The sequence below is a fragment of the Cololabis saira genome, chromosome 21, assembly GCF_033807715.1.
Source record: "Cololabis saira isolate AMF1-May2022 chromosome 21, fColSai1.1, whole genome shotgun sequence".
In the NCBI taxonomy this organism is placed as follows: domain Eukaryota; kingdom Metazoa; phylum Chordata; class Actinopteri; order Beloniformes; family Belonidae; genus Cololabis; species Cololabis saira.
In genome coordinates, this window is record NC_084607.1 from 17,081,077 (window position 1) to 17,104,172 (window position 23,096).

The window sequence follows — 23,096 nt, forward strand, 5'->3', positions numbered from 1 at the left end:
TGTCCAAGCAGTGATGGATCATTTAAACCAGTCATATGTAAAAGACAGCAGTTATTACAATAGGGGCTTTAAATCAAGTGTGCAAGGCTGCACAATATTATACTAGTTGGCATACAGATGAGACAAAACTTCAGTCGTGGTGGAGCAGAGAATGAACAGAGACAAGTCCAGAACCTCCCCAAAGACAACACCAACATCTCACAAAATCCTCACTTTTCTGCTGAGGATGACGTGTCTGAGTGTGCGCTTAACAGCTCACAGAGAGCCGAGTGATTTTTCTTAGAAAGAAAACACAATGGAACAGATCAGGTTTAGTTCACGACATCTGGGAAGAAACACAGTAATAATATAACAGCTGTTTGCCTGCAAGGGATCTGTGAAGTTGTTTATGATGAGCCTGGGAACCCCAGGGACCATTAACGCCTTTAACAAAAAACACCTACACCATGTTCACAATCAGAATTTACTGAGACATCAAATAGAAATAAACATGTTTTTTGTTCCCCTACAGGATAATGTTTAGACACTCCTGAATATTATACACATGCTATACATGGTTTCCTTGGTGGGAGACGCAGCATAGATGATATTCACAGTTCAGCGATGGGCTTGTGAGGCCAATAAGGATGCTTCTCTTTGTCGAGTTTTGTTTCTGGGAAAGTTTCATTCAGGTCCTCGATGGTCATCTGGTCGAAGGGAATCATGTTTTTGAATTTGTCCAGCTGAAGAAGAAAAGAAAAGAAGAGCGGATATGAACAATCAGAGAGATCTGAGATGGGGAGGTTTATCCGGGTTTGTCACTGTGGAGATGATATGCAGCTTTTGAAGCAAGTCAGGGGCCTGTACTACGAAGCAAGTTCAACATACCCAGGATATCTTTTCCTTATCCAGATTCACTAAGCGGGACAATTGCAATCACGCTAAGCGGTCACACGACGGTGGTTATCAACTCGGTATATCAACCCAGGTTTCTCAATCTGGATATGAGCGCGTGCACATAAAAGGGGCGGTGTTTTCAGCGCATGACCAATCACAAGCATGGAGAAGTCCGCTGTCAGAGCCACTTATTTCAGTAGCGAAGAGCAAACAATAATTTTACGGAAATATGATGAGTATAGGCATATAATACAGGTAAAAAGCAACACAGTTGCAGCTGCAAAATGCAGGAAAGACAGCTGGCAAAAGATCGCTGACTGTATAAATGCGTAAGTTCATATGGGATATAAACATCACTGCCCCATCATTAGGGCATAAGTAGATCTGACTATAATTACAGTTGTCTATTCTGTTAAATGCATGTGTTGCTTAGATGTATTCGTATGGCGTGTATGACAATTGTAGCCTCATTCCTTCAGCTGCAACCCCAGCGGAGTGAAACGCACATGGGAGCAAATAAAAAATAAATATAAAAACATAATTCAAAGCGGTAAGTAGGCTCACTTTCATATCTTAGAAGTACAACAAGTACAAGGCTTTAGTGTTTCTATCACTCTCTGTTTTAGGATGATATCAGTATACAAAAGCACAATGAAATAGCATTGACATTACTTGCAGCAAACAGAAAAAAAAATGACAAGAAGAAGATCGGAGGGATCCTCTCACGATCCGCGCACCGAGCTCCACTGGATTCTCTTCGAAAGGGCATGCCATTTTCCAAGAGAGCTGATTGGTCAGTGGGCGGTGCTTTTATACCCGGCGATCTGTATCTCGAACATAACCTGCTCCGGAGCAGGTTAGCTGTTCAGCATAAGTTACCATGGCGATGTGCCCCGGTAAGAAGTGAACCACCGTCGTAGTCCTGAAAACCCAGGGTTAAACCTGAAGTTACCTCGCTAACCCCAAATCCCGCTTCGTAGTACAGGCCCCAGATGTAGAACCCAAAATATTATTATCTTCAAACAGTTAAAAACGTTCTAAGGGTCATTAGATAGAGAAAAACAGGAAAGAAATGATATTATGCAAGATGAGGATGTTTAAAGTCATTGGAAAAAAACCTGGAAGTGGAGAAACTTTACCTGAGTTACAAACTTGTGGAGTTTTTGTTCTTTTTCTGTCAGCTAGGACGTTCTTACCGTCCATCTGTGACCACAGTTTGACTTGCATAGACATTTTGCAAACATTTGAAGTTTTAAGGCCAGCTACTCATTTCCCTAACGCCAATAAAAAGTATATCATTATCAAATAAAAGCTAATACCTTCCAGGATTAGACTCTATGAAGAATACGGTAAATACGGTTTATACGAGGAAAAGTTACAGACCAACCAGATTTGAGTTTATGCGCACAAATGCCATTCAGCATGTTGACAGTCAAGACTCATGTGTGATGTGAAAACCGAATTCCCCCAGACCAAACGTATGCAGATATAAAAATGAATGTACACCCCAACTTTTTCAGTTTGTTATTGAAATGTATACATTGGCTCATTGTGCTCTGAATTGAAAGAATAATGCATAACAAAAATCCACTTTAAACAATAAAAAAATCATGGAATCAATTCATAAACCAAAATTTCTTATAAACTTTTGACTCATGGAAGTAGCGGCCTCAGGCAGAGATAACAGCTGATCACAGTCATGCTTTGGTATTTATTCTACGATGTAAATGAAATATTCTTCAGAACGTTCTCTCCAACTCTGCTGCAAAACTAAAAACGAAACTATAACTTTTGACTGGGGGTGTATGTGGTTATAAACCATCACAGATGCACAACCCACAGCTTCAATGGTCTGATGTTGGACCTTTGAAGGGAAAACTTAACTCACAAAATGCACATCTCACCTGTTTTTCATACTGGCCGATACGAGCCTTGGAAGCTTCAATGTAGGCAGCAGCTGTTTTGTTCTGAAGACAAAAAAAAAAAGAAAAACAAATCACACCCAAACTAAACTTACAGCTTTAATAAAAAAAAATAACAATTGAAAGAAAATGTGAAGCAACTGCACATGCTGAACTCTGGATGGTACCAATGGTTTGTTGTTTTAAAATTGATTTCAGTTGAACATGTTTTACTCCTGTCAAAAGCACATTTTTGACATTTTTGTAAAAAGTCAAACTCAGCCTCTCTCTCCAAAAGGCGGATTCATTCTTTTTGCTTTCCTTAATATTTTGTAATATACCATCATAAAGTTCATCAAAAGATTGTGTACTAGAGGTAATCAGTGAATTTCGTGAATCTTTTGTTTATACAGGACTGTCTCAGAAAATTAGAATATTGTGAAAAAGTTCTTTATTTTCTGTAATGCAATTAAAAAAACAAAAATGTCATACATTCTGGATTCATTACAAATCAACTGAAATATTGCAAGCCTTTTATTATTTTAATATTGCTGATTATGGCTTACATTTTAAGATTAAGATTCCCAGAATATTCTATTTTTTTGAGAAAGGATATTTGAGTTTTCTTAAGCTGTAAGCCATGATCAGCAATATTAAAATAATAAAAGGCTTGCAATATTTCAGTCGATTTGTAATGAATCCAGAATGTATGACATTTTTGTTTTTGTAATTGCATTACAGAAAATCACAATATTCTAATTTTCTGAGACAGTCCTGTATTTCAGATGTGGAGGTTTTCATCCAGCAAGACTTCAGCACTCACCGCTTCTGCTTCCTGAGCATCAATAAGTGCAGTCTGAGTGTCAACGGGCTCAGGAACCTTCAGGGCACTGAACTGTGACATAAAAAGCACATACTTCATAAATTACAAAAAATACAAATATAATCAGGATGCTTTGATATTACGTCCCATATGCATCCACACTTATTACTATTTGGGAGTCATGCTACTGGTAAAAAATTGCGGCTGTTTTAAAGCGACACTACGTAACTTTTCCACCTTAATCTAATATTTCCAGAGTCATTGTGATGGTATATCAACTTCCAACAGGTTTAATGACACCTCTGTCATGGTCTGAGGGGTCTGTATCGCCTTCACTGGCACTATGTAACTTTGAGGAGCATGGTAGGAACCATTCCACACTACTGGTAAAGCACTACCGCTTTTGTCCAAAGGAGACGCCAAACTCAACAAAATCTGAAAGTTACATTGTGCTGCTTTAAGTAGCACATGAAAGACAGAAGTAAGTATTCATGGTCCGTTCACCTTCATTTCAAACTCATCTACCATCCCTGCTTTAGCCACAGCAGACCTGTAGTAGCTCCAGTCGATGGCAGCAGGTTTCTCAGGCAGAGAGGCAAGTCTGTGAACACAGATCAAACATCTTTGTTTAAAGCAACTCATCATACGTCTACTGCTAAACTAAAGCTTTTTTTTTTTAATAAAGCATTTGCTTAGTAACACATTTATGTAAAAACATTTAAAATCATCATTTTAAAATAATCAGCTGAATGAGGACCCTGGTGAAAAGTTACTTCGAAGTCTGCACATGCACAAGGTTTCTAATAATCTGCACGTTTACAGGGACTTTCCAAGAAATAATTCCCAGATCAGTGAGTCATATGGGTTGGAGACTGGGCTGAAAACTCTCACCATATGCTCTGCAAACACACAGATCACGAGGTGAGAGCAAACTGCACTCAGTGGACTCACAACCGGGAACGTTTTGTTTTGTTTACGTGAATTATCATTGCAAAAAATGATCCACTGCACCCATAAGTGCTTAAGTTGGTTCAATTCAATGGAGAAATACAAACTTTGCAGAAACAGCATCACTTCTGGTCTTCAGGTTGTTGAACATGGTCCTCTGGCTCGGTGGCACCCTCTCTGCAAAGGCCACCCAGTCCACAGCCTTCAGTGCAGCTCGTTTCCCGGCCATTGTTCAGGGTGTGGTGGCTGGAAGAAGCAGCGCAGCTGATGATGGAAATAAAACAACGCTTTTGTTGATTAAAACGCCACACGGGAAACTGTCATTCGTCAGGACGGTCTTCTGTAAAGTGCTGGCTTAAGCCTGATTTATGGTTCCGCGTTAAATCGACGCAGAACCTACGCCGTAGGTGAACGGCGTAGGGTACGCAACGACGCACAACGACACCGTTGGCTCTGCGTTGGTGTAACGCAGAACCATAAATCAGCCTTTAGAAAAACCACAACAAAGAAGAAATTGAATAGCAGTTCCATATTTCATTCATTTTATAACACTAAACCAAATAGTTACTCATATTTACTCTTAAAGAGAGCGGTAAATCAGTTAAAAGGGTGTTTAATGGGGTAGAACACCTTAAAAACTTACTGTCAATACACGAAATCAGCTCACTGCCAACCGTACCCGGAAGTGACTTTGCTCAGCTCGGCAGCTCCTCCGACTGAATGTCGCCCCCTGCTGGTGGAGGTCTGCAACCGCCGTTCAGCAATGCCACCACACAAGCCTTTTACTACAATAAATGGTGGACTTTTTACTTGGCAAACGACCACTTATAACAAATTTGTCGTAGAATTTGGAGTCAGTTATTATAATATTTTCATTTTATTTCTGTTCGGGATGTTTCTTTCTTTTACCTTACCTCTTACTTTGTTGGCCCAAGATACATTCCTAGCATTTGATATCTGTTTAAGTAATATGTAACAAAATTGGTGATCCATTACACTGCATGGGAGTTCTTCTTTGTTTTTTATTTTAATTTTAGAGTAAATTTGATCAATTTCTTACATTTTGAAGTCCTGACATGTGACATGACCAAACAGCAAAGATATGCTTATCTGTCAGATAGTGAGAGTGACAAGGTTAAATATTAAACAAGCTGTAATTAACTTAAACCAGAGTAAGCCAGTTTATTTGTTAACAAGAATGAAGACCTTCCACCCAGTTCAAGTGTGACTGCACTTCCGTCCAGCTGAATGAGAGTAACGGTGAGGTGCTAGATATGTCAGCAATGATTTCTTCATCGCTGCTCAGATCCTACACTCAAGGTCTTCGATGTTTGCAAGGACTCAAACACAGCCAGGAATGCAGCATAACCTTGCTCCAGTGTCGGTGAGTTATTCTTAACACTCTTTCAATGGTAACATTGTGTTCAACACAGTTTTTCTTTTTTAAATGGATGTCTGTGGTCTTTTGGTTTGTTCATGATCCAGCATGGACTGCAAGATGCAAGATGGTCTAATCGTCTATATTAATATTTTGCTGGAAAGGTTAAATTAAAGCACTGAAATAATGACTCCTTATGCTTGTAGTTATGTTGTTATACATACTTCTTGGCTATTAGATAGAAGACTGAGTTTGATTGTTCTGGCATGTTATATGATTTTCTTCCCCTCTTTTTGTTTTCTTTTTTTTCCTCTAACAGCCTTGTGTTGATAAGAGATTTATAAGAGAGCAATAATTTCACAGTAGAGCAAGTAAACATAGTCAAATTACTGGTCACATGCTGTGTTTGACCCCTGATCTCGTGTTTCTATTCCAGGCTTCTTCATGTCGACTGTCCTCCTCAAAAACCCTCACTAACCACCAGCTATGTCCATGGCACCTCCTCCATCTCGCTGCTTCCTCTGACCGTAGGCCAGACCCTGGACGCCACAGTCCAACGCTTTCCTGACAAGGAGGCCGTGGTCTTTTTGCAAGAAGGGATCAGGAAAACCTTTGCTCAATTTCAGAAAGATGTCCGTCTCAGATTCCAGGCTTTAACCTATTGCTTTCCTGCATGTTTCAACATGATGTAGAGAATACTGTTAATAATTCACTCCCCTGGTTGGTAAAACAATGTTCTTTTTTTGCTTTTGTGTAGGTTGATAAGGCAGCTGCAGGTTTACTCGCTCTGGGACTCAAACGGGGGGATCGACTTGGAGTTTGGGGGCCAAACGTATATGAATGGATCCTTTTCCAGTTTGCTACAGCGAAGGCTGGGATCATTTTGGTCAGTTTAGGGGCTGCATGTGCCTTTAACATCATATTACCAGGTGTCTAATCTGTGTTCCCAGAAACTGACCTCTGGGAACCTGTTGCATAACTCAACTATGGTCATATTCTTATTATCTGGATGCTATATTCCACACAGTATGTAGTATGGTTTTCTATGTTATGCAGCCCAGTGATATAATGTGTGATATGGTTTGTCCTGTAAATATGCTTAAGTAATTAATTTAACGGTAATCTGTTGCTGTTCTGACAGGTGTCATTGAACCCAGCCTACCAAATGGAGGAACTGGAGTTTACCCTGCAGAAGGTAGTGGGTTACCAGATCCTACTTACATAATGCCATGTTTTGTACTTTTGTACAAAGTGGAATATAACACATATAATGCTCGTTCTAAAGTTATCCCAGCTCTGAATAACAATAATATGGCAATGTAAATGTGTTTTCTGCAGGTCCAGTGCAAAGCAGTAGTGTGTCCTACTCATTTCAAAAGCCAGAACTTTTGTGAGATGCTCAGGAAGATCTGGCCAGGAACTGACACAAATCCAACAAGCACGACCAAAGGCTCCAGGTTTGACCGAGCCAAGTTTCTGAGTGAACACTGTATTACAAAAAAATAATCTTCTGGTTGTGATATGAGTTTGTCTTGGGTCTCCCAGAGTTCCAGACTTGCAGATGGTGATCGTAACAGACAGCAGACAGCCAGGGATGCTCCATATGGAGGATGTCATGCAAGCAGGGGAGAGTCGACACTACACAGAGCTGATGGACCTGCAGGCCAAGCTGTCGTCTGATGACCCCATCAACATCCAGTTCACATCCGTAAAACTTTCACATTATCCCTCGAAACATGAGCACACATGCAGTGTATTTACACAGACCACTATTGTGACCTAACGATGTTTAAAATAAATTGGGGTTTGTTCATTTGTACTAGGGTACAACTGGAAAACCGAAAGGAGCCACTCTATCCCACCACAACATTGTAAATAACGCCTACTTCGCAGGTCTGCGTTTGGGATATGAACGGAGAGTAAGTTCACACTTATCCCTAATCTGAAGGAGAAGGCAAGGCAAGTTTATTTGTATAGCACATTTCAGCAACAAGGCCATTCAAGGTCCTTTACATAGTGAAAACATTTAGTGAAGAGTGAAGAGGGAAAGAAAAAGAAAGAGAGAAAAAGATTATGAATTAGTGCAGAGGCAAAATAAAGAAAGGTTAAACTTCAGCTAGAGTTACAGTTTAGTATTGAAATTAACATGGTTTAAATCTAAACTCAGAATGGTTTAAATAATTCAGTAAAAAGGCAGCTGTAAATCAATGAGTTTTTAACCTTGATTTATAGGAACTGAGGGATTCAGCATCCCTGTAGCGCATGCTGCTTCTCCATGTTTCGTTCTGAATGCCAACAGTGAAATGAAACTGATCTTGAATGTGTTTTCCCGCCATCAGCCCCAGGTACGAGTGTGTGTGGCCGTACCCTTGTACCACTGCTTCGGCTCCGTGGCTGCAGGCATGAACATGGCAATTCACGGCATCACGCTGGTCTTCCCTTCTACAGGCTATGACAGTTGTGCCAATTTAGAGGCCATTCAGAGAGAAAAGTATGAACAAACTATATTTACACACTCTTTCATTTCTTACATGCAATTAATTAAAGAGGGTATCTGTTGGCTGTTACCATGTCTTAAAATGAGGTAGCTACAACCTCAGATGAAGAACAACACAGAATACAGACTGTAATTGTTTACTAAATAAAGTTGTGTGAAAAACTAATACACCCCATGACTAAATAGCCTGAATCACCTTTAGTAGGAATACTCTGGAAGCCTGGGATGCTTTGAATCAGTGTCTCTCATTATTTCAGAGGAATTTTAGGTCACTCCTCTTTACAATTTACACGTTTTTTTCTTTTTTTTTCTCCACCCCTTTTGTTGTAGAGTTGCAGAAATGTGAGGAATCATTGTCCTGGTGCACTGTTAACAAGGTTTAGCTGTTGGGAGGATGTCACATCAGACTGTATTCACAAAAAAAAAAAAAAAAGGCTGTATTTGCCCAACTACCTACCTGATTTCAAGACATGGTATGGTCAAAATGAACTTTATCAAGTTGTTTTATACAGTATAACACCTAAGAATTGAAATAAGGTGTATGTATGTATGTGTGTGTATGTGTGTGTATGTGTATATATATATATATATATATATAAAATAGCATCCTACCTTGGAGAAAAGCACTTTCACTTATTGTTATTGATCTCTTTCTGTTATTCTAGGTGCAATTTTGTCTACGGCACTCCAACCATGTTCACAGACATGCTTGGCCAAGATTTAAACAACTATGATTTGTCATCGGTTGAAGCTGGTAAGAATGTTGTTTACAACTTTAATATGTTCTAATGAACTTTCCTGCAATGTGAGCATTCGCTTCTTTTTTTTCCAGGCCTAATAGGAGGCTCACCATGTCCTCCTGAGATTATCAAGAAAATACAAAGAAACATGAATATGAAAGAGATAACAGTGAGTAAACACAATTATTGTATCTCAATAGAATTAGAGAAGCTTTATGAGAGATATCAAGTCATAAGATAGCATATCATCTTTTAACAGGTTATCTATGGAACCACTGAAAATAGTCCCATCACGTTCATGGGATTCCCACAAGATAACGAAGAACTGAAGATGAATACTGTTGGGTGCATAATGAGTCACACTGAGGTATAACTTCTTTATCCCCAAACCTTTATATTTATGTCACTTTATCATCGTGACTTACTGAATATGGGAATCTTTAACGCAGGCTAAAGTGGTGGAACCAGTCACTGGGGAGATCGTCCCTCTGGGTACTTCAGGCGAAGTGATGATCAGAGGCAACTGTGTGATGCTTGGGTACTGGGAAGACCCTCAGAAAACCAGCGAGGCCATCTCCCAGAGTCGCTGGTACAGCACAGGGTGAGATAGATTTTCAGTAATTGCTACTACTACTGTCATTTAGCAGACGCTTTTATCCAAAGCGACTTACATCTGAGACACACACACCATGGAGCAATTAGGGTTAAGGCCTTGCTCAGGCCCAGGCCCAATTGCTGTAGATTGCGACTTGATGCATTACATTTTAATGGGCCATGCTTGTGCAATAACAGGCATCAGAGTTCCTTGTGCACAATTGTCTTCCATACAGGGACACAGGCAGTCTAAACAGTCTGGGATACTGTTGCATTGAGGGACGCATAAAGGACATGATCATCCGTGGAGGGGAAAACATTTACCCAGCTGAGATAGAGCAATTTCTCTACAAGCATCCAAAAGTGCTGGAGGTGCAGGTACGATTTCAAACCACTAGAGGCTAGCAAAGGTTTTTCAAGGAGCCCCAGGCAAGGAACCGGCATTAAACTTTAATTTTGTATGAATGGAACCAGCCATTTCCATGGCATCAAGCAACCACCAGTATGGAGATACCAAATTAATTTGTTGAGATAGCAGGCCTGAATTACCACCGACCTGCTTCCTTTTTCCAGGTGGTTGGAGTTAAAGATGAGAGGCTCGGGGAGCAGGTGTGTGCCTGCATCCGAGTAAGGGAGGGTCAAACCTTGAGCGCAGAGGAGATTAAAGAATTCTGCAAAGGGAAGGTGAGAAAAGATGCTGGACAAAAATAGTAAAAAAAAAAAAAATATAGTCACACTTGTTAACAGTTTGTGCACTGATGTTTTATTCTCTAGATTTCTCACTTTAAGATCCCACACTATGTGATGTTTGTAGACAGCTACCCTCTGACTGCTTCAGGAAAGGTGGGAAGACTCTTCTAATGCCGACACATCTGAGATGCAGAGCCACTGACATGGCTGGTTACTAAACTGCAACTGGTTTCTTTTCCTAGATTAAGAAGAACAAACTGGCGGAAGCAATGGAGAAGAAATTAGACCTTTAACTTTGTGGAGCCCATCGGACTATGTTTGGAAGTCCTAAAAAAGGAACCAGTAGTCCTCCGCCGGGACTATGTAACAGAACGGTGGATAGTAGTATTTAACTTGTGATTGCATTGTTGATTTGAGATTTAAATGATGATTGAATGCAAAGTATGCTGATGTGAAGTTTAATTACTGACCTGGAAAATATGTATGAGATGTAACTGAAATCTGTGGAAAATTACAAGCCCCCTTAGGGAATATATCAAATGGCATCCTCATTTACTGCTGCATTACAAATACAATCTACGCAACATATTCATCATCTCAATCTTTATTTAACAATTCTGACAAACAATTTAATAACAATATAATACAATGGCCGAAACCACTGTGAGAGTAAAACTCATTATCTGAATACCGGTACATGCCATACAGAATCTGAAATAAATAGGACTTTAATGCCAAATGTGAATATGTACAGTGGTGGGCAAAATTTTAACATCTATACAAAGTATACTTTACAAACTGACTGTAGAACTCGCGTTGGTAACAGGCTCTGCTGGCGCTCAGTGACATCTCAAATACTCGTTACAATAACAATTAATACTAACTTTTGAAATGTACTCCAGGCTGTGAGAGAGGAATTAGTAGGTGGAGGGGGAGAAAGTGAGAGGAATAAAAAGGTATATTGATGCAGATACAGTTTTGGTAAGTAAAATGGATATCAAGCCAGTATCAAGTTAAATCAAATTGAACAAAGAGATGAATAGCAAATGTGCTGCATTACACAAAAGCTCGGATGTACTAATAATTAAAAACAGATCTGGCAAAATTAATGAGCAGTTGTATAAAAGCTTTTAACCATTTTGTTTCACTTATAGCTCTATTAGAGGGGATTTTGGAGCCAAATTCATATCTTCATTTTAATAACCAACCGCTGGTGTCAGTGAGGGAATGCAGCAAGCTCGCAGTAAGGTAACAAAACATACACATCAAAAAGGCAAAAGAGTTCTCTTGAAAATGCCAGGGGACGTCGACAGAGGAATACACTCGACTGCGGCGAAAACCTGTGAGCAGCAGCGTGTTAAAATTGAGAAGAGAACCCGCTGGGATTTCCAAAATTATTTCAGCCAGTAATAAGAGCAACGACTGAACTATGGCTACATGGCTTTGGACAAGCAACATTCACTTCGGTCATTCTCATGAATATGGGCTCCGCCCATACTTCAAACACACATCACATATGCACACGTGCAAAAAAAAAAAACCCAAAAACAAATAGAAACATTGCATTTTGAGGCATACTGCAAGATAAATTAGTTCACATGAACACATCCCTTTACAATAAATATTATACATTCTAAAAAAAAAAAATGACTAACTGTGCAATTTAGGAGAAAAATTTGAGAGGAAAATGAGGTTAAAAAGGAAGCTGTGGTCTATTGTGGACCTTTTGTCACGGATAACAGTTTTCAGATGAATCATGGAATTGCCATAGTAATTTGGTCAACTTGGAAGTTGACGTCCGGAGAGCAACGCGTTGCATTTACAATCATTCAAGCATAGTACAGTACAGCTGTAGGCACATGCAAGTTTGTGGGAGGAACATGTGCACCTACTCACTGATGCACTTAGAGCTGCAACCTGGAGGCAGGTTCATTGTTTAGTCAAGCCTCTTACATACATCAAACTCAGACATGCACACTTCCACACAGGCCAACACACTTCACTCTCCCTTTCAAGTACTCAAGCACACATACAGTAGCACAAGTGTCCTCTCTGTTGCCACACTGCACTGGGTGAAAAAGCGTTTCAGCAGAGGTTTACGTGGCCCTTGGTTCCCTCACACACTTAGCGGCAGCATGCCCGGCGGAGAGACGGCCCTGGATGACGCCACGGACGTCAGAGGGCTGGGGTCCAGGCCGTTGACAGTGCTGCAGATGGACACGCGACATGTCAGCAAACATGGACACACTTAACAAAGAAAACCAAAAATGCATAAGATCAAGTACCATACAATGATTACTAGGGATGGGCGGTATGGACTAAAAAATGTATCACGATTATTTCTGGCATTTATCCCGATAACGATAAAAATGACGATAAAAAAAATACCAATTCAACTCCACCTTTTTAACTATGAATCTATCTCGCTCTCAGATCCGCCATGTTTGTCATCAACGGGAATTTATCTTTCTTTCTTTCTTTCCTTCCTTCTTTTTTCCCCCCTTCCTTCCTCCTGCTCTCTCCTTCCTTCTTCCCTTCCTCTTTTCTCCCTTCCTTCCTTCTTTCCTTGTTTTCTCCCTTCCTTCCTTTCTTCCTTCTTTTTTCCCATTCCTTCCTTCTTTCCTCCTGCTCCTTCCTTCCTTCCTTCCTTCCTTCCTTCCTTCCTTCCTTCCTTCCTTCCTTCCTTCCTTCCTTCCTTCCTTCCTTCCTTCCTTCCTTCCTTCCTCTTTTCTCCCTTCCTTCCTTCTTTCCTTGTTTTCTCCCTTCAGTCCTTCCAAAAATCAGCTTTCACAAAAAAATCATCAACGGGAATTTATCTTTCTTTCTTTCTTTTTTCCCTTCCTTCCTTCTTCCCTCCCTCCCTCCCTTGTTTTCCTTCCTTCCTTCCTTCCTTCCTTCCTTCCTTCCTTCCTTCCTTCCTTCCTTCCTTCCTTCCTTCCTTCCTTCCTTCCTTCCTTCCTTCCTTCCTTCCTTCCTTCCTTCCTTCCTTCCTTCCTTCCTTCCTTCCTTCCTTCCTTCCTTCCTTCCTTCCTTCCTTCCTTCCTTCCTTCCTTCCTTCCTTCCTTCCTTCCTTCCTTCCTTCCTTCCTTCCTTCCTTCCTTCCTTCCTTCCTTCCTTCCTTCCTTCCTTCCTTCCTTCCTTCCTTCCTTCCTTCCTTCCTTCCTTCCTTCCTTCCTTCCTTCCTTCCTTCCTTCCTTCCTTCCAAAAATCAGCTTTGCACAAAAACATCAACGGGAATTTATCGTTTTTACCGTGACATGACAAATTCTTATCGTGAGGAATTTTTTGACGGTATATCGTGAACGGTAAAATATCACCCATTCCTAATGATTACCAGATTTTTTTCAACAAAGTATATGAGTGTATTATTAAACTTCTCCATTGAGAGACAGGAAGCTCTAGTAAAAACATAGCAGGTGCAAAGAGACTTACGTTTTCTCAAAGTAAGTGGTGTGTAGAGAGTGTGAGAACTTGGTGGCATTCGTATTGATGAGCGAGCCCTTCTCTATGGGGTAACTTTTTCTTGCTGCCTGATCTTTGGCAAAGTTCCTACAAGCAGCAAGTTTGGACTCCAAAGCCTAGTGACAAGAGAGGACATACAATCTAGGTTTAGCCCCAACAGAAACATCCCTTTGTTGCCCTGACAACCTATTCAGAAAATAAAAATGTAAAGACAGAACAACACTTCCAAACACACAAATAAGGTATAAAACTAGCAGGAATAACACCTACCCCAACTTTTCTCAGAAGGTCTCCAACTATATTAAGAGCTGAGATTCTAGCAGAGGGAGTGAGGGCGGAGCCAGCACAGCCGTTGGTCAAAACTAAAGCATACAAGCCAAAGTTAGAGCAAATGCTATGGAACATTTTTGATCTCTGCAAAAAATAAAAGGGGGCATTAATCCTAACCTTTCGAGCTGACAAAGGGGTGCTCTATATTCTTTCCTACAGGGGTTGCTGGGAGGGACAAAGAAGCTTGTACAGCAGAATCCATCTTGTCAATGTCTAAAGTGGGAGAACTGGGTGCCGACATCCGATCTGTGGTCCGCTCTCGGACTGCCAATTCTTGTCTCAGATCTGCAGGAGATGGAGTGAAATTACTCTTTCGCAATCCCTCACACAGATGACTAGCTGCTTAGGAAAGTGTTGAATGAGCCATTTACCTCGTGCTTCATCCTTCAGTCTCTGCACAGAAACTAGGAGAGACTCTTTCTCGTCCAGCTCACTCTCCAGGAAGGCATTCCTTTCAATGGCTTGGTTCAAACGCCCTTCAAAGTCTTCAAGAGACACAATAGTTGCCCTAAAAATAGAGAAAAACAAAAGCTAGTTTTTTTTTCTTCTTTTAAATCAGCACTGTGGTGTGGACAGATACAAAAAACATGAATACTGATAGAATTTGCCGTTAACAGACACTGTAAATTATATCATTCTGACCTTTTTGCCCTCTCCAAGTCGTCGTTGGCCTGTTCGAGCTCTCGAACATATTTGTGTAGCTGCTCCTTGATGCTGCGTGTCTGGCCCAGGTCATCCTCTAGCATGGAAATTTGCTTGTAGCTCTGGGCATACTGCTGCTCCAGCTTATCCTGTTAGAGATAGATGGAGTAAAAACAGAGAGGCACATGAGGGTTGTTGACCCACTTAGTTTGAAAATACTAGTTTACTACACTCCAGTCATAAACAACAGCAGAGGAAATTAGATGAATCACAAGGCAATAAAGACATTCTTCCATATTATCCTTTTGTTTTGTTCCATGCAGGAGCCCAGTGCCTCTTTTGCCTGACGTACTTTACAGTGTAATTACTATCTGGATAGTAAATCCCTTAATGTACACAACACAGTTGAAAATGTAAGTGATAAGAAACCCAGGGTTCATGCCTCCTGTGATTAAGAAGCACACTTGTCCATCCTATTTTCTTCTACATTATCCTGACATCCTATTAGGGATGGCTGCAGTATTACCTAAGAGCACGGCCTATTAACCCCTGCCAAACAAGAGACCTTGGACCTTGTGCTCCAGGATCTCAACTGAGATCAGATAACCTCCAGTAAGTAGAAATTGCTATTAGTAGACGATAAAGACAACTGGTGTTAAATAAGCTACAAATCACCGGGTTACCTTGAGGTTGGACATTTCGTTCTTCAGCCTCTCGTTTTCGGTTTGTAGGTCTCGAAGCCGGTGTTCAGCCTGGATGAGCTGTGCCTCCAATTCAGCCTCCAGCTCTCGGCTACCCTCCTGGAACTCCTGCAGCTCTTCTTGTGCATCTTGGCAACTATTTGGTACACACAGAGTAGAGAAAAACAAAAAGTCATTGTCAAAATAGTCAGAAACTGTGTTCACAATCCATCATTCAGCTCTGCACAACCATGAATGCCAGTTCTAGAAAATTTTGAGGCTTTTGTTCTGCAACACAAACCAAGCTCAGGCATGTTGTAGTAGCTTTCCCCTCCAATCCCTTACTGGTGCAAAATAAACCGGCACAAAGAGCTTGGTAGATATTTCTAGATTTTTAACCTTCAATACTGACTCTGCAAAGCAGGACAGCGAGCACAGCTCAGCATTTTTTAATTAAGCCTTCTAAATATACCACCCTGAGGAAATAGCTGAACTGTGACAGTAGCAGGTTCACAAGTCGCTCAGCAAAACAAGAACACGTCATGTGTCTTGGAAAGTGTTAAAGGCCGGGATTAAAGAGAAAAGGAGACAGGAAAGAAACAGGATGTGTGTACTACCTACTGCTCTGGATTGATCCAATAAAGACAATGAAAAACACAAACAAACCCTAAAATAGTTCTAGTGGAAAATTATCTTAATAAGCAACTCAAGCTAGAGTAAAATAATAAATCACATCATGTGATCATGTGGAATGAAATATGCAGGGTTTTTATCCTTCTAAGAAAGCTACGTGTTGATACTGGTGTGAGATCAGCTGATTTGAGCTGGGATGATGGCCTCTCAGTGGCTCCACGCAGCACTGGAACCCTTGAATCAGTTGTTGTGCACGCTCGTACCACACATACCAGTGCCACAAAGGCTGCTTGATCAGCATACTGGTCATATAACTTCCCTTAACAACACATAACATCAAGCCCCGTTCAACATTTCTCCAAATGTGTGCATGAAACAGCACTGGGGGGGTTAGAGAATTATAGCTGTCAATCAAATTTGAATTGTGATCACAATTAAATCTCAAAAACAATTTAATCAGGATAAAAGTAAGTTCAGGCCTCATATTTTGTCTTGTGGTCTGAATAATGCATGTTTCTAACATTGATGAGTGATTGCTCTGTTAATATTTAAGTTCAATGAAGGAAACCTTTCAAAAGTCAGTGGAGAATCATTTAGAAACATCGTGGTTTTGATGTTGCCCCCTAGTGTTGATCAATGCTTAAGTTCAGCATTGATCCATTAAGTCCACTAAAAAAAAGTTACATCAAAGAGAGTGACAAATAGGTAACTTGACTGGAAAGGTAACATTTAACAAAACTGCAAGCTACAACTGTTAATGATTTAGTGTTAAAGCCCTCCTGAGAAAACATGTGCAGCAGTCAGCTTTGTTTTTTCCATGCAGAGATGTTTTCCACACAGTAGGAATTTCTCAGAAAACCACCAGGACTTTAACTCCTCCTGTGCAATTATACATTTCCTGTTAATGTATGATGGTTTCCAGCTCCAAAAATAGAAAGAAAAAAAAAACAAAAAAAAAGGAGAACAAATTCAAAGATTTACGTAACTGAAGTACCACTGATGCCTTCTCCTAAATGTGCATGTGGTGTCTGTTTAAGACGTCAAAGCTGTGCTCACTTCCTCATGAGTAAGTCAGCAAGTTCTGATTTCATGAAGCCTGTCTGTTCATTTTCCTTATTTGGGCCAAACCTGGACTCTTTGTGCAGAAACTTTTCACCAAGACAAAACCACAAGCATTTTTCTACTTATGCTGGCTCCTTCATATAATTTTGGTGGAACTGCTGCAGTCTGATGTGTGCTACAAGTTTTACTTGCAAGTTGGACATCAAAATAATTCATGGTGCACATTTATATTTAATAAACTATCCCAGTTATTAATACATAAAAAAAAACATTCCACCTCGATAGACAGACTGATAGGTGAGTTCCACTGCTGTGTAAAGTCTTTTCCAGCACATCCCAAAGGAGTTAATGTTTCAACTCTGAGGTGGCCAAGCAATGTGTGAAAATGATGCACCGTGTACCCTGAACTTAACCTTAATTTAACAGTTTAAGCCTGGTGAATCTTGATGTCATCATATTAAATGTAAACCCTTTTCACTCTGTATATCCAAGCAGTCAGTTGACCTCATTTTTGTGTATTTACTTTGCTTAACCAACATCTGACCCACTAAAGCATACAAGATGATTCTCTGAAAGCCACGCAGATGTTTCGTCCCTGAACCTCGAGTTCTTTTTTTTCTGCATTGTTTGTGTGGAAATGTTAATTCCCTTTGAAACACGTTTGTGATTTCTACTGTCGAAGATGATAGTTTCTCACTATCCTTCTGAGTGTTGATAAGGAGCTGGACGGTTCTTGTTTGCCTGATGTGGACCAATAATTTGTCAGTTTTGAAACAGTATCTTCACAGCATGTGACTGCTGACACATCAGTTGGCGTTAAGTAACTCTTTGCCAGCTTAAACACATTAACCCCTGCTGTGCTTGTCTAATACTATTTGCTGAGTTGACTACCGGCAGTGACATTTTTGGACAGGCATTTTAAAATTCATGATATCACAAGAGAAGATCTGTCTCAATGTACAACAAAATAAATAAATAAATTGTCTCAGATTTAAACAAGAAGTTAAATGTCTTTTTACAAAGAGGTTAAGCTGACTTAAAGAAATAAATAAAAAATAAAGCAAAAACCAAAGAGTGTAATCTCATGCAAATGCACGAAACCTACCTTTTCTTATATTTAAGGGCTTGGGACTTCCAGTAATCCACTTCCTCATCCTTTGATGAAAATTTAGGAATCATCTCTGTGTCCATGTCAGGGAACCCTGCGGATCAAAGACACATGCTTATCAGCCTTACATGCATATTTGCTTGGCATAACTCTTGTGTAATCATGTCATCCGGACTGTACAAGCAGACAGTGCGTTCCCATCTTATCTCAAAACCGAGCTGCAAGATCAAGGTTTAAACTTTCCCCCATTCAGGGAGAATTTCCCTGCTTCACTCATGTGAATAAGGGAGAGATTTTCTTTTCTCTGATGGTGCAGAAAAAATGCCAACTTAACCTGGAAATGTGACTGTGTGTGTCTGTGGCCACATAATCCTTGATTACTCATGAAGTCAATGACTAACATCAAACATGAGTTTATCTCTATGTATTTCTAACAATCAGTCCTTTTTCCATACCTACTTCATCCTGTTGAGGATCACAAAGGGATTGGAGCTTATCCCAGCTGTCATCACCCAACTGAGAAGGCAATCCATGCTTTTATCACTTCAAGACTGGACTATTGTAGTCCCTGTACGTTGGCCTCTGCCAGTCACCTCATGGACGTCTTCAGCTGGTACAAAACGCTGCTGCCTGACTTTTAGCCAGCATGTCCAGATGCAAGCATATCCCCCCTGTCCTGTCGTCTCTCCACTGGCTTACAGTCTGTTTTAGAATTGATTTTAAACTTTTGCTGTTTGTGTTTAAGTGCATTAACGGCCTGGCGCCCACCTCTCTGTCTGAGATTTTAGCCATCCAGTACCACGGCACCCTATGCTCTTGAGGCCAGCTTTCACTGGATGAGTGAACACAGATCCCCATCTAAACATTTGGGGTTACGGCTCCTTCGCCGTTGCAGTCCCCAGATTATGGAATAAACTGCCCCACGACATTCGTCCTGCCAAGGACTTCAACATTTTTATCTGGGTATCTGTTGGCTATTGTAAAGGGCTATACAAATAAACTTGATTTGATCTGGAAAAAAAACAAAACTAGACATGCACGCTTACAGATATTATTACTCACACATGAGGATCAACAATTAAAGGAGCTGTATGTAAGAGCAATAATAAAACGAATCATAAAATGACCCCAATATGTCAACAGACATTTAAAAATCATGTTCATTTCAAATACTTATGTCACTGACAACAGCACTCAAGCCAGGATATTCCAGTTTAAAAAGAGGAGTTGCAGCCCTCAACTGATGTTTATGTTGTCATTTTTTGTTTTGGCCTAAAGCTCCACCCTCCACCTATCTCCCAATCACGAAGTCAGTATTGTTTCGGCATCCGGGTTGCCAGCTCGGCTCTAATTATGGCAGCCATGGCAGCCTACGTTCCTGCTGCATTCTGCAGCCTACCTGGCAACCTCTGGTCGGGGGGAGGAGGGGGAGGGTACACGCCGCTCAACAATATTTTGAAAGTGACTGCAGTACCAGTTTTGGCCATTTCTTACAGACGGCTCCTTTAAGCCTAAAACTGCATGATTTTGGATGGTGTGAGGAAGTTGGATTCCCGTCAGAAGAACCAGGAGAATAAGCAAATTCCACACAGAAAGGGCCTAGCTGAGATTTGGTCCAGAAAACATCTTGCTGCAAAGCAACAATGGAAAAACACCATGCCTCCAAATCGCCCATACCATCTCTAAATACCAAAATATTTTAGATACTTCCATTTGACCAGCATGGAAAGACTTGATTTGCCTACAGAGCCCAGCAACAGAAACCTTTACATTTTCACCTCCATGCAGCTCAACTCATGGGATGTCAACACAACGTATTCCCCAATTATAATCCATCCACATTAAGAATGTTTAATTACAAATACTGTACCTCAGTTGTGAACTTTTACGTCAAATGTTAAGCACGTTTAATTTCTCTTTCCTGTTTGCAGAAGTTGCACTTCTGCAAAAATGAGTTGTTCCTCTTTTTTTCTTTTCTTCCTTGTGAGGGTATTATATTCTACTCTACTCTATAATCACCACACATCAACAAAAGGGTTTTCAGGAAATTACCAACACATCTGGAAAAAGTTGCTGTCTTTGTTTTGTGTGGAGGGGGCTACAGCTGCCATGGCCACAACTCCTGCCAATGTGGTTCCAGAAATATTTACAATCAGTCCTGAGCTCAGTAGTCAGTCACCATAACACATGAAACCACTCAGCTGAACCCATGTTCAAAACAATTATGAACAGAAGTTTCAAGCATTTAGTTTTAATACTCTGGAATTTTTTAATGAATATTATTAAAACTTTACAAATGTAGTTTGGTGAATTAGAAAGCCTGGAGCCATATGTTAATATAAAAGTCATGACTTGACTGCCCCAGTTTGAGCTCAGACGATGATGTGTTGCTTCCCCAGCAAAGAGCAGGATGGTCTAGACACAGAGGGATGGCGACTCCGAGGAAAGACCGCCTGCTCTTCCGTTTAAACATTCCTCTGAGGTGGAGTCATTAGCTATTTACTGAATGCAAGACCCTCACACGCCAGGAAGTTACAACTTAACTCTTCATTGGAGGAGAGAGGGAGATGTTTCTATGCGACAGCTGACATAACATGATCATTTGGCAGAGGGGAGTCTTTACAACTCTCCAGGAAAGTACCAAAATTAACTGTATAGAGATAAACGCATAACTATTTACTGTGATACTGAAAGAATCATGCACTTACTGACCTCTATAGGCACGTAAAATGGTTCATGAAATGAAATGGTTTGGCAATTCAAGAGATGAAGTTCCCTACTAATGGGGTACTAGAATCAAATGAGGAGAAAAAGAGACAGTATTTCACTTCTAGGCTGTAATGGACCAGTGAGACAATACAGGTAACTTAACACTAATTGGAAAGGTTAAGCTGTATCATGTAACAAGTGTTGACAATCTGCCAGAAGAACACATGACAACTCCTCTTGTCTTTCATTTCTGCACCTTTGGAAGAGTCACCTCTGCACCCACAACAGACGTTTGAAGGACCACTTGACTGCTGTTTTGTAACCGTTTCCCCAATGTATTGTTGTTTATGTATCCATGTTCTTTTTGTTTTTGTTTGTGTTTCACTCATAGTGACATGTACAGTCTTATTTGCTCAGGAGTCAATATAATATAAATTGTAAAAACAATATCCCATGCACACTCACACACACTTATTTTTTGTCTTTATTCTTTATTATTTATATATTGCATTATTAGTTTGCCATCACTTTTGTGTAGTTTTACTTTCTGTTTTTTTGTATGTTAATCTTGACATGAAATTTTAATATCTTCGGTGGAGGCTTCAAATAAGCCCATTGGGTTTTTTGCCTCTTCCTGCACCTATAGTGTTTATCATTGATATGTCCTGTATATTTTTTAAAAACTGTGCAAAACAATAAACTAAACTAAACTAAACTGATCAAACAGAGCCAGGCAACTCTGGAAATTATAGAAAGATGAACGTATGCCATATTTTTACTTTCTATATGTTGTAGATACAGATTCAATTTTTTTTTGGCAGTTTAACTGTTGATGTGGTTACATTTGCTCAGTGGGGTGAAGAGGATGACACCAGTTCTTCCTCTAATAACTTTGTGGGAGTCTTGCTGATTTGCGTCAGTGTGAATAATAACCAGACTTTTAGGTTTATAGGGTGTGGTCGAAGACCCCCCTAAAATCTGCTCCATATTTTAATCCCTTACAGTAATTGATAAGCCTCCAGGTAGATATGCATACAGTCTATTTCATTTCACTTTTTTCCTGAGAGAGTATAACAATTCAGTAAATTGGATGCCAGAGGACATAATTACCGGCGTTTATATGTAAAACTGAAAGCTGTATTCATTTCTTAACATCCATACCGTCAACAAAGACCAACATTTTAAATATTATTAATAATATTTATTTTAAAACCCAACTAGCAGGCCAGTATTAGCTCAACAGTGACATGTCGTTATTTAACAAGGCAGCTCATTTTAAGACTGTTGTCAACGTGGTCATTTCATCTCGTGTTTTGACATGCGCTAAAAAAAAAAAAAGGTTAAAACCAAACTGTAAGATTATAATGTTAAAAGAGAGAGGGACATCAGACAAAGACTAGAAGTGAGTGACGTACTAAGCAAAAATAATTAAAAGCGGTCAGCTCTTATTGAGTTACCATCCAGTGAAGAGCTGAGCGCGTTAAGGCTGATTTATGGTTCCGCGTTACACCAACGCAGCGCGTACGCGTAACCTACGGCGTAAGCTCTGCGTCGATTTAACGCAGAGCCATAATTCAGGCTTTACACGAGACATCAAACACAGATACAGATGTTTCAGTACCTGCTCATATCAACTCGACGTCGCGCCCTCTGTGTCAGCAGGTCGTCTTTCCGCCGGTTCCAATAATCCACGAACGTTGTAGGACCGAGGCTGCGGTACCGAGCAGGTCACTGGACGGTGTTTAGGAAATTGCCAACGCGTCTCCCGGAACCGACGTAAATCCCGACACCGGCGTACGTGATGACGTCATCTGGCGTTACGTAACGTAACGCGCCAGTAGCGGACACACCTTTTTATGTTGCTGGATGGTTAAAACATAGTTGTAGTTTCCTGATTCACCACAAGATGGCGTTTGACTGCCAGAAAATGAATTTCCCTCTACACAGGGTCAGAGGCATTTTAAATTAGTGTTAAAATTCCATATATACACGTTTTTGAAGTTTGAATGCACATTTTTTAACT

General features: G+C 40.3%; 3 protein-coding genes across 4 annotated transcripts; 1 reads left to right on the forward strand and 2 right to left on the reverse strand.

Annotated features, from left to right (window-relative positions):
- Nucleotides 1-449: 449 nt before the first annotated feature.
- atp5pd (ATP synthase peripheral stalk subunit d) lies at nt 450-5,261 on the reverse strand. Of its 2 annotated transcripts, none has more exons than XM_061712802.1 (6): nt 5,192-5,261; nt 4,656-4,794; nt 4,105-4,201; nt 3,601-3,672; nt 2,781-2,843; nt 450-722 (listed from the first exon to the last, which is right to left on the reverse strand). In XM_061712802.1, the coding sequence occupies exons 2-6, from the start codon at nt 4,775-4,777 to the stop codon at nt 591-593; spliced, it is 486 nt and encodes a 161-aa protein (XP_061568786.1). In that variant the 5' UTR covers nt 4,778-4,794; nt 5,192-5,261; the 3' UTR covers nt 450-590. The 2 variants fall into 2 exon arrangements, with proteins under 2 accessions (XP_061568786.1, XP_061568785.1); XM_061712801.1 differs by having other exon boundaries at nt 4,656-4,812.
- A 496-nt stretch (nt 5,262-5,757) lies between these two features.
- On the forward strand, nt 5,758-11,178 carry LOC133422730 (medium-chain acyl-CoA ligase ACSF2, mitochondrial-like). The gene is made up of 16 exons (XM_061712799.1): nt 5,758-5,932; nt 6,363-6,558; nt 6,684-6,812; nt 7,068-7,121; nt 7,265-7,383; nt 7,472-7,634; nt 7,750-7,845; nt 8,266-8,417; nt 9,089-9,177; nt 9,256-9,332; nt 9,423-9,530; nt 9,613-9,764; nt 9,994-10,135; nt 10,331-10,441; nt 10,532-10,600; nt 10,690-11,178. The coding sequence occupies exons 1-16, from the start codon at nt 5,823-5,825 to the stop codon at nt 10,738-10,740; spliced, it is 1,818 nt and encodes a 605-aa protein (XP_061568783.1). The 5' UTR covers nt 5,758-5,822; the 3' UTR covers nt 10,741-11,178.
- ndel1b (nudE neurodevelopment protein 1-like 1b) lies at nt 11,042-22,848 on the reverse strand. Its single transcript, XM_061712800.1, has 9 exons — nt 22,695-22,848; nt 18,362-18,458; nt 15,565-15,718; nt 14,882-15,030; nt 14,611-14,747; nt 14,357-14,524; nt 14,180-14,271; nt 13,880-14,025; nt 11,042-12,654 (listed from the first exon to the last, which is right to left on the reverse strand). Exons 2-9 carry the CDS (start codon nt 18,445-18,447, stop codon nt 12,564-12,566), a joined length of 1,023 nt encoding a protein of 340 aa, XP_061568784.1. The 5' UTR covers nt 18,448-18,458; nt 22,695-22,848; the 3' UTR covers nt 11,042-12,563.
- Between the last annotated feature and the right edge of the window lie 248 nt (nt 22,849-23,096).

Bases quoted from the DNA above. Each gene is read 5' to 3' on its own strand.
- atp5pd (XM_061712802.1), bottom strand. From the start codon at position 4,777: ATGGCCGGGAAACGAGCTGCACTGAAGGCTGTGGACTGGGTGGCCTTT. The intron at 4,202-4,655 runs GTTTGTATTTCT...CTGTGTTCACAG, and splicing joins AGTGATGCTGTTTCTGCAAA to ACTTGCCTCTCTGCCTGAGA. The intron at 3,673-4,104 runs GTGAACGGACCA...TTTATGTCACAG, and splicing joins TAGATGAGTTTGAAATGAAG to TTCAGTGCCCTGAAGGTTCC.
- ndel1b (XM_061712800.1), bottom strand. From the start codon at position 18,447: ATGGACACAGAGATGATTCCTAAATTTTCATCAAAGGATGAGGAAGTG. The intron at 14,748-14,881 runs GTCAGAATGATA...CTCTATTTTTAG, and splicing joins GACTTGGAGAGGGCAAAAAG to GGCAACTATTGTGTCTCTTG. The intron at 14,026-14,179 runs GTAGGTGTTATT...TCTTGTCACTAG, and splicing joins ACCTTCTGAGAAAAGTTGGG to GCTTTGGAGTCCAAACTTGC.
- LOC133422730 (XM_061712799.1), top strand. From the start codon at position 5,823: ATGTCAGCAATGATTTCTTCATCGCTGCTCAGATCCTACACTCAAGGT. The intron at 7,635-7,749 runs GTAAAACTTTCA...CATTTGTACTAG, and splicing joins TCAACATCCAGTTCACATCC to GGTACAACTGGAAAACCGAA. The intron at 10,442-10,531 runs GTGAGAAAAGAT...TTTATTCTCTAG, and splicing joins AAGAATTCTGCAAAGGGAAG to ATTTCTCACTTTAAGATCCC.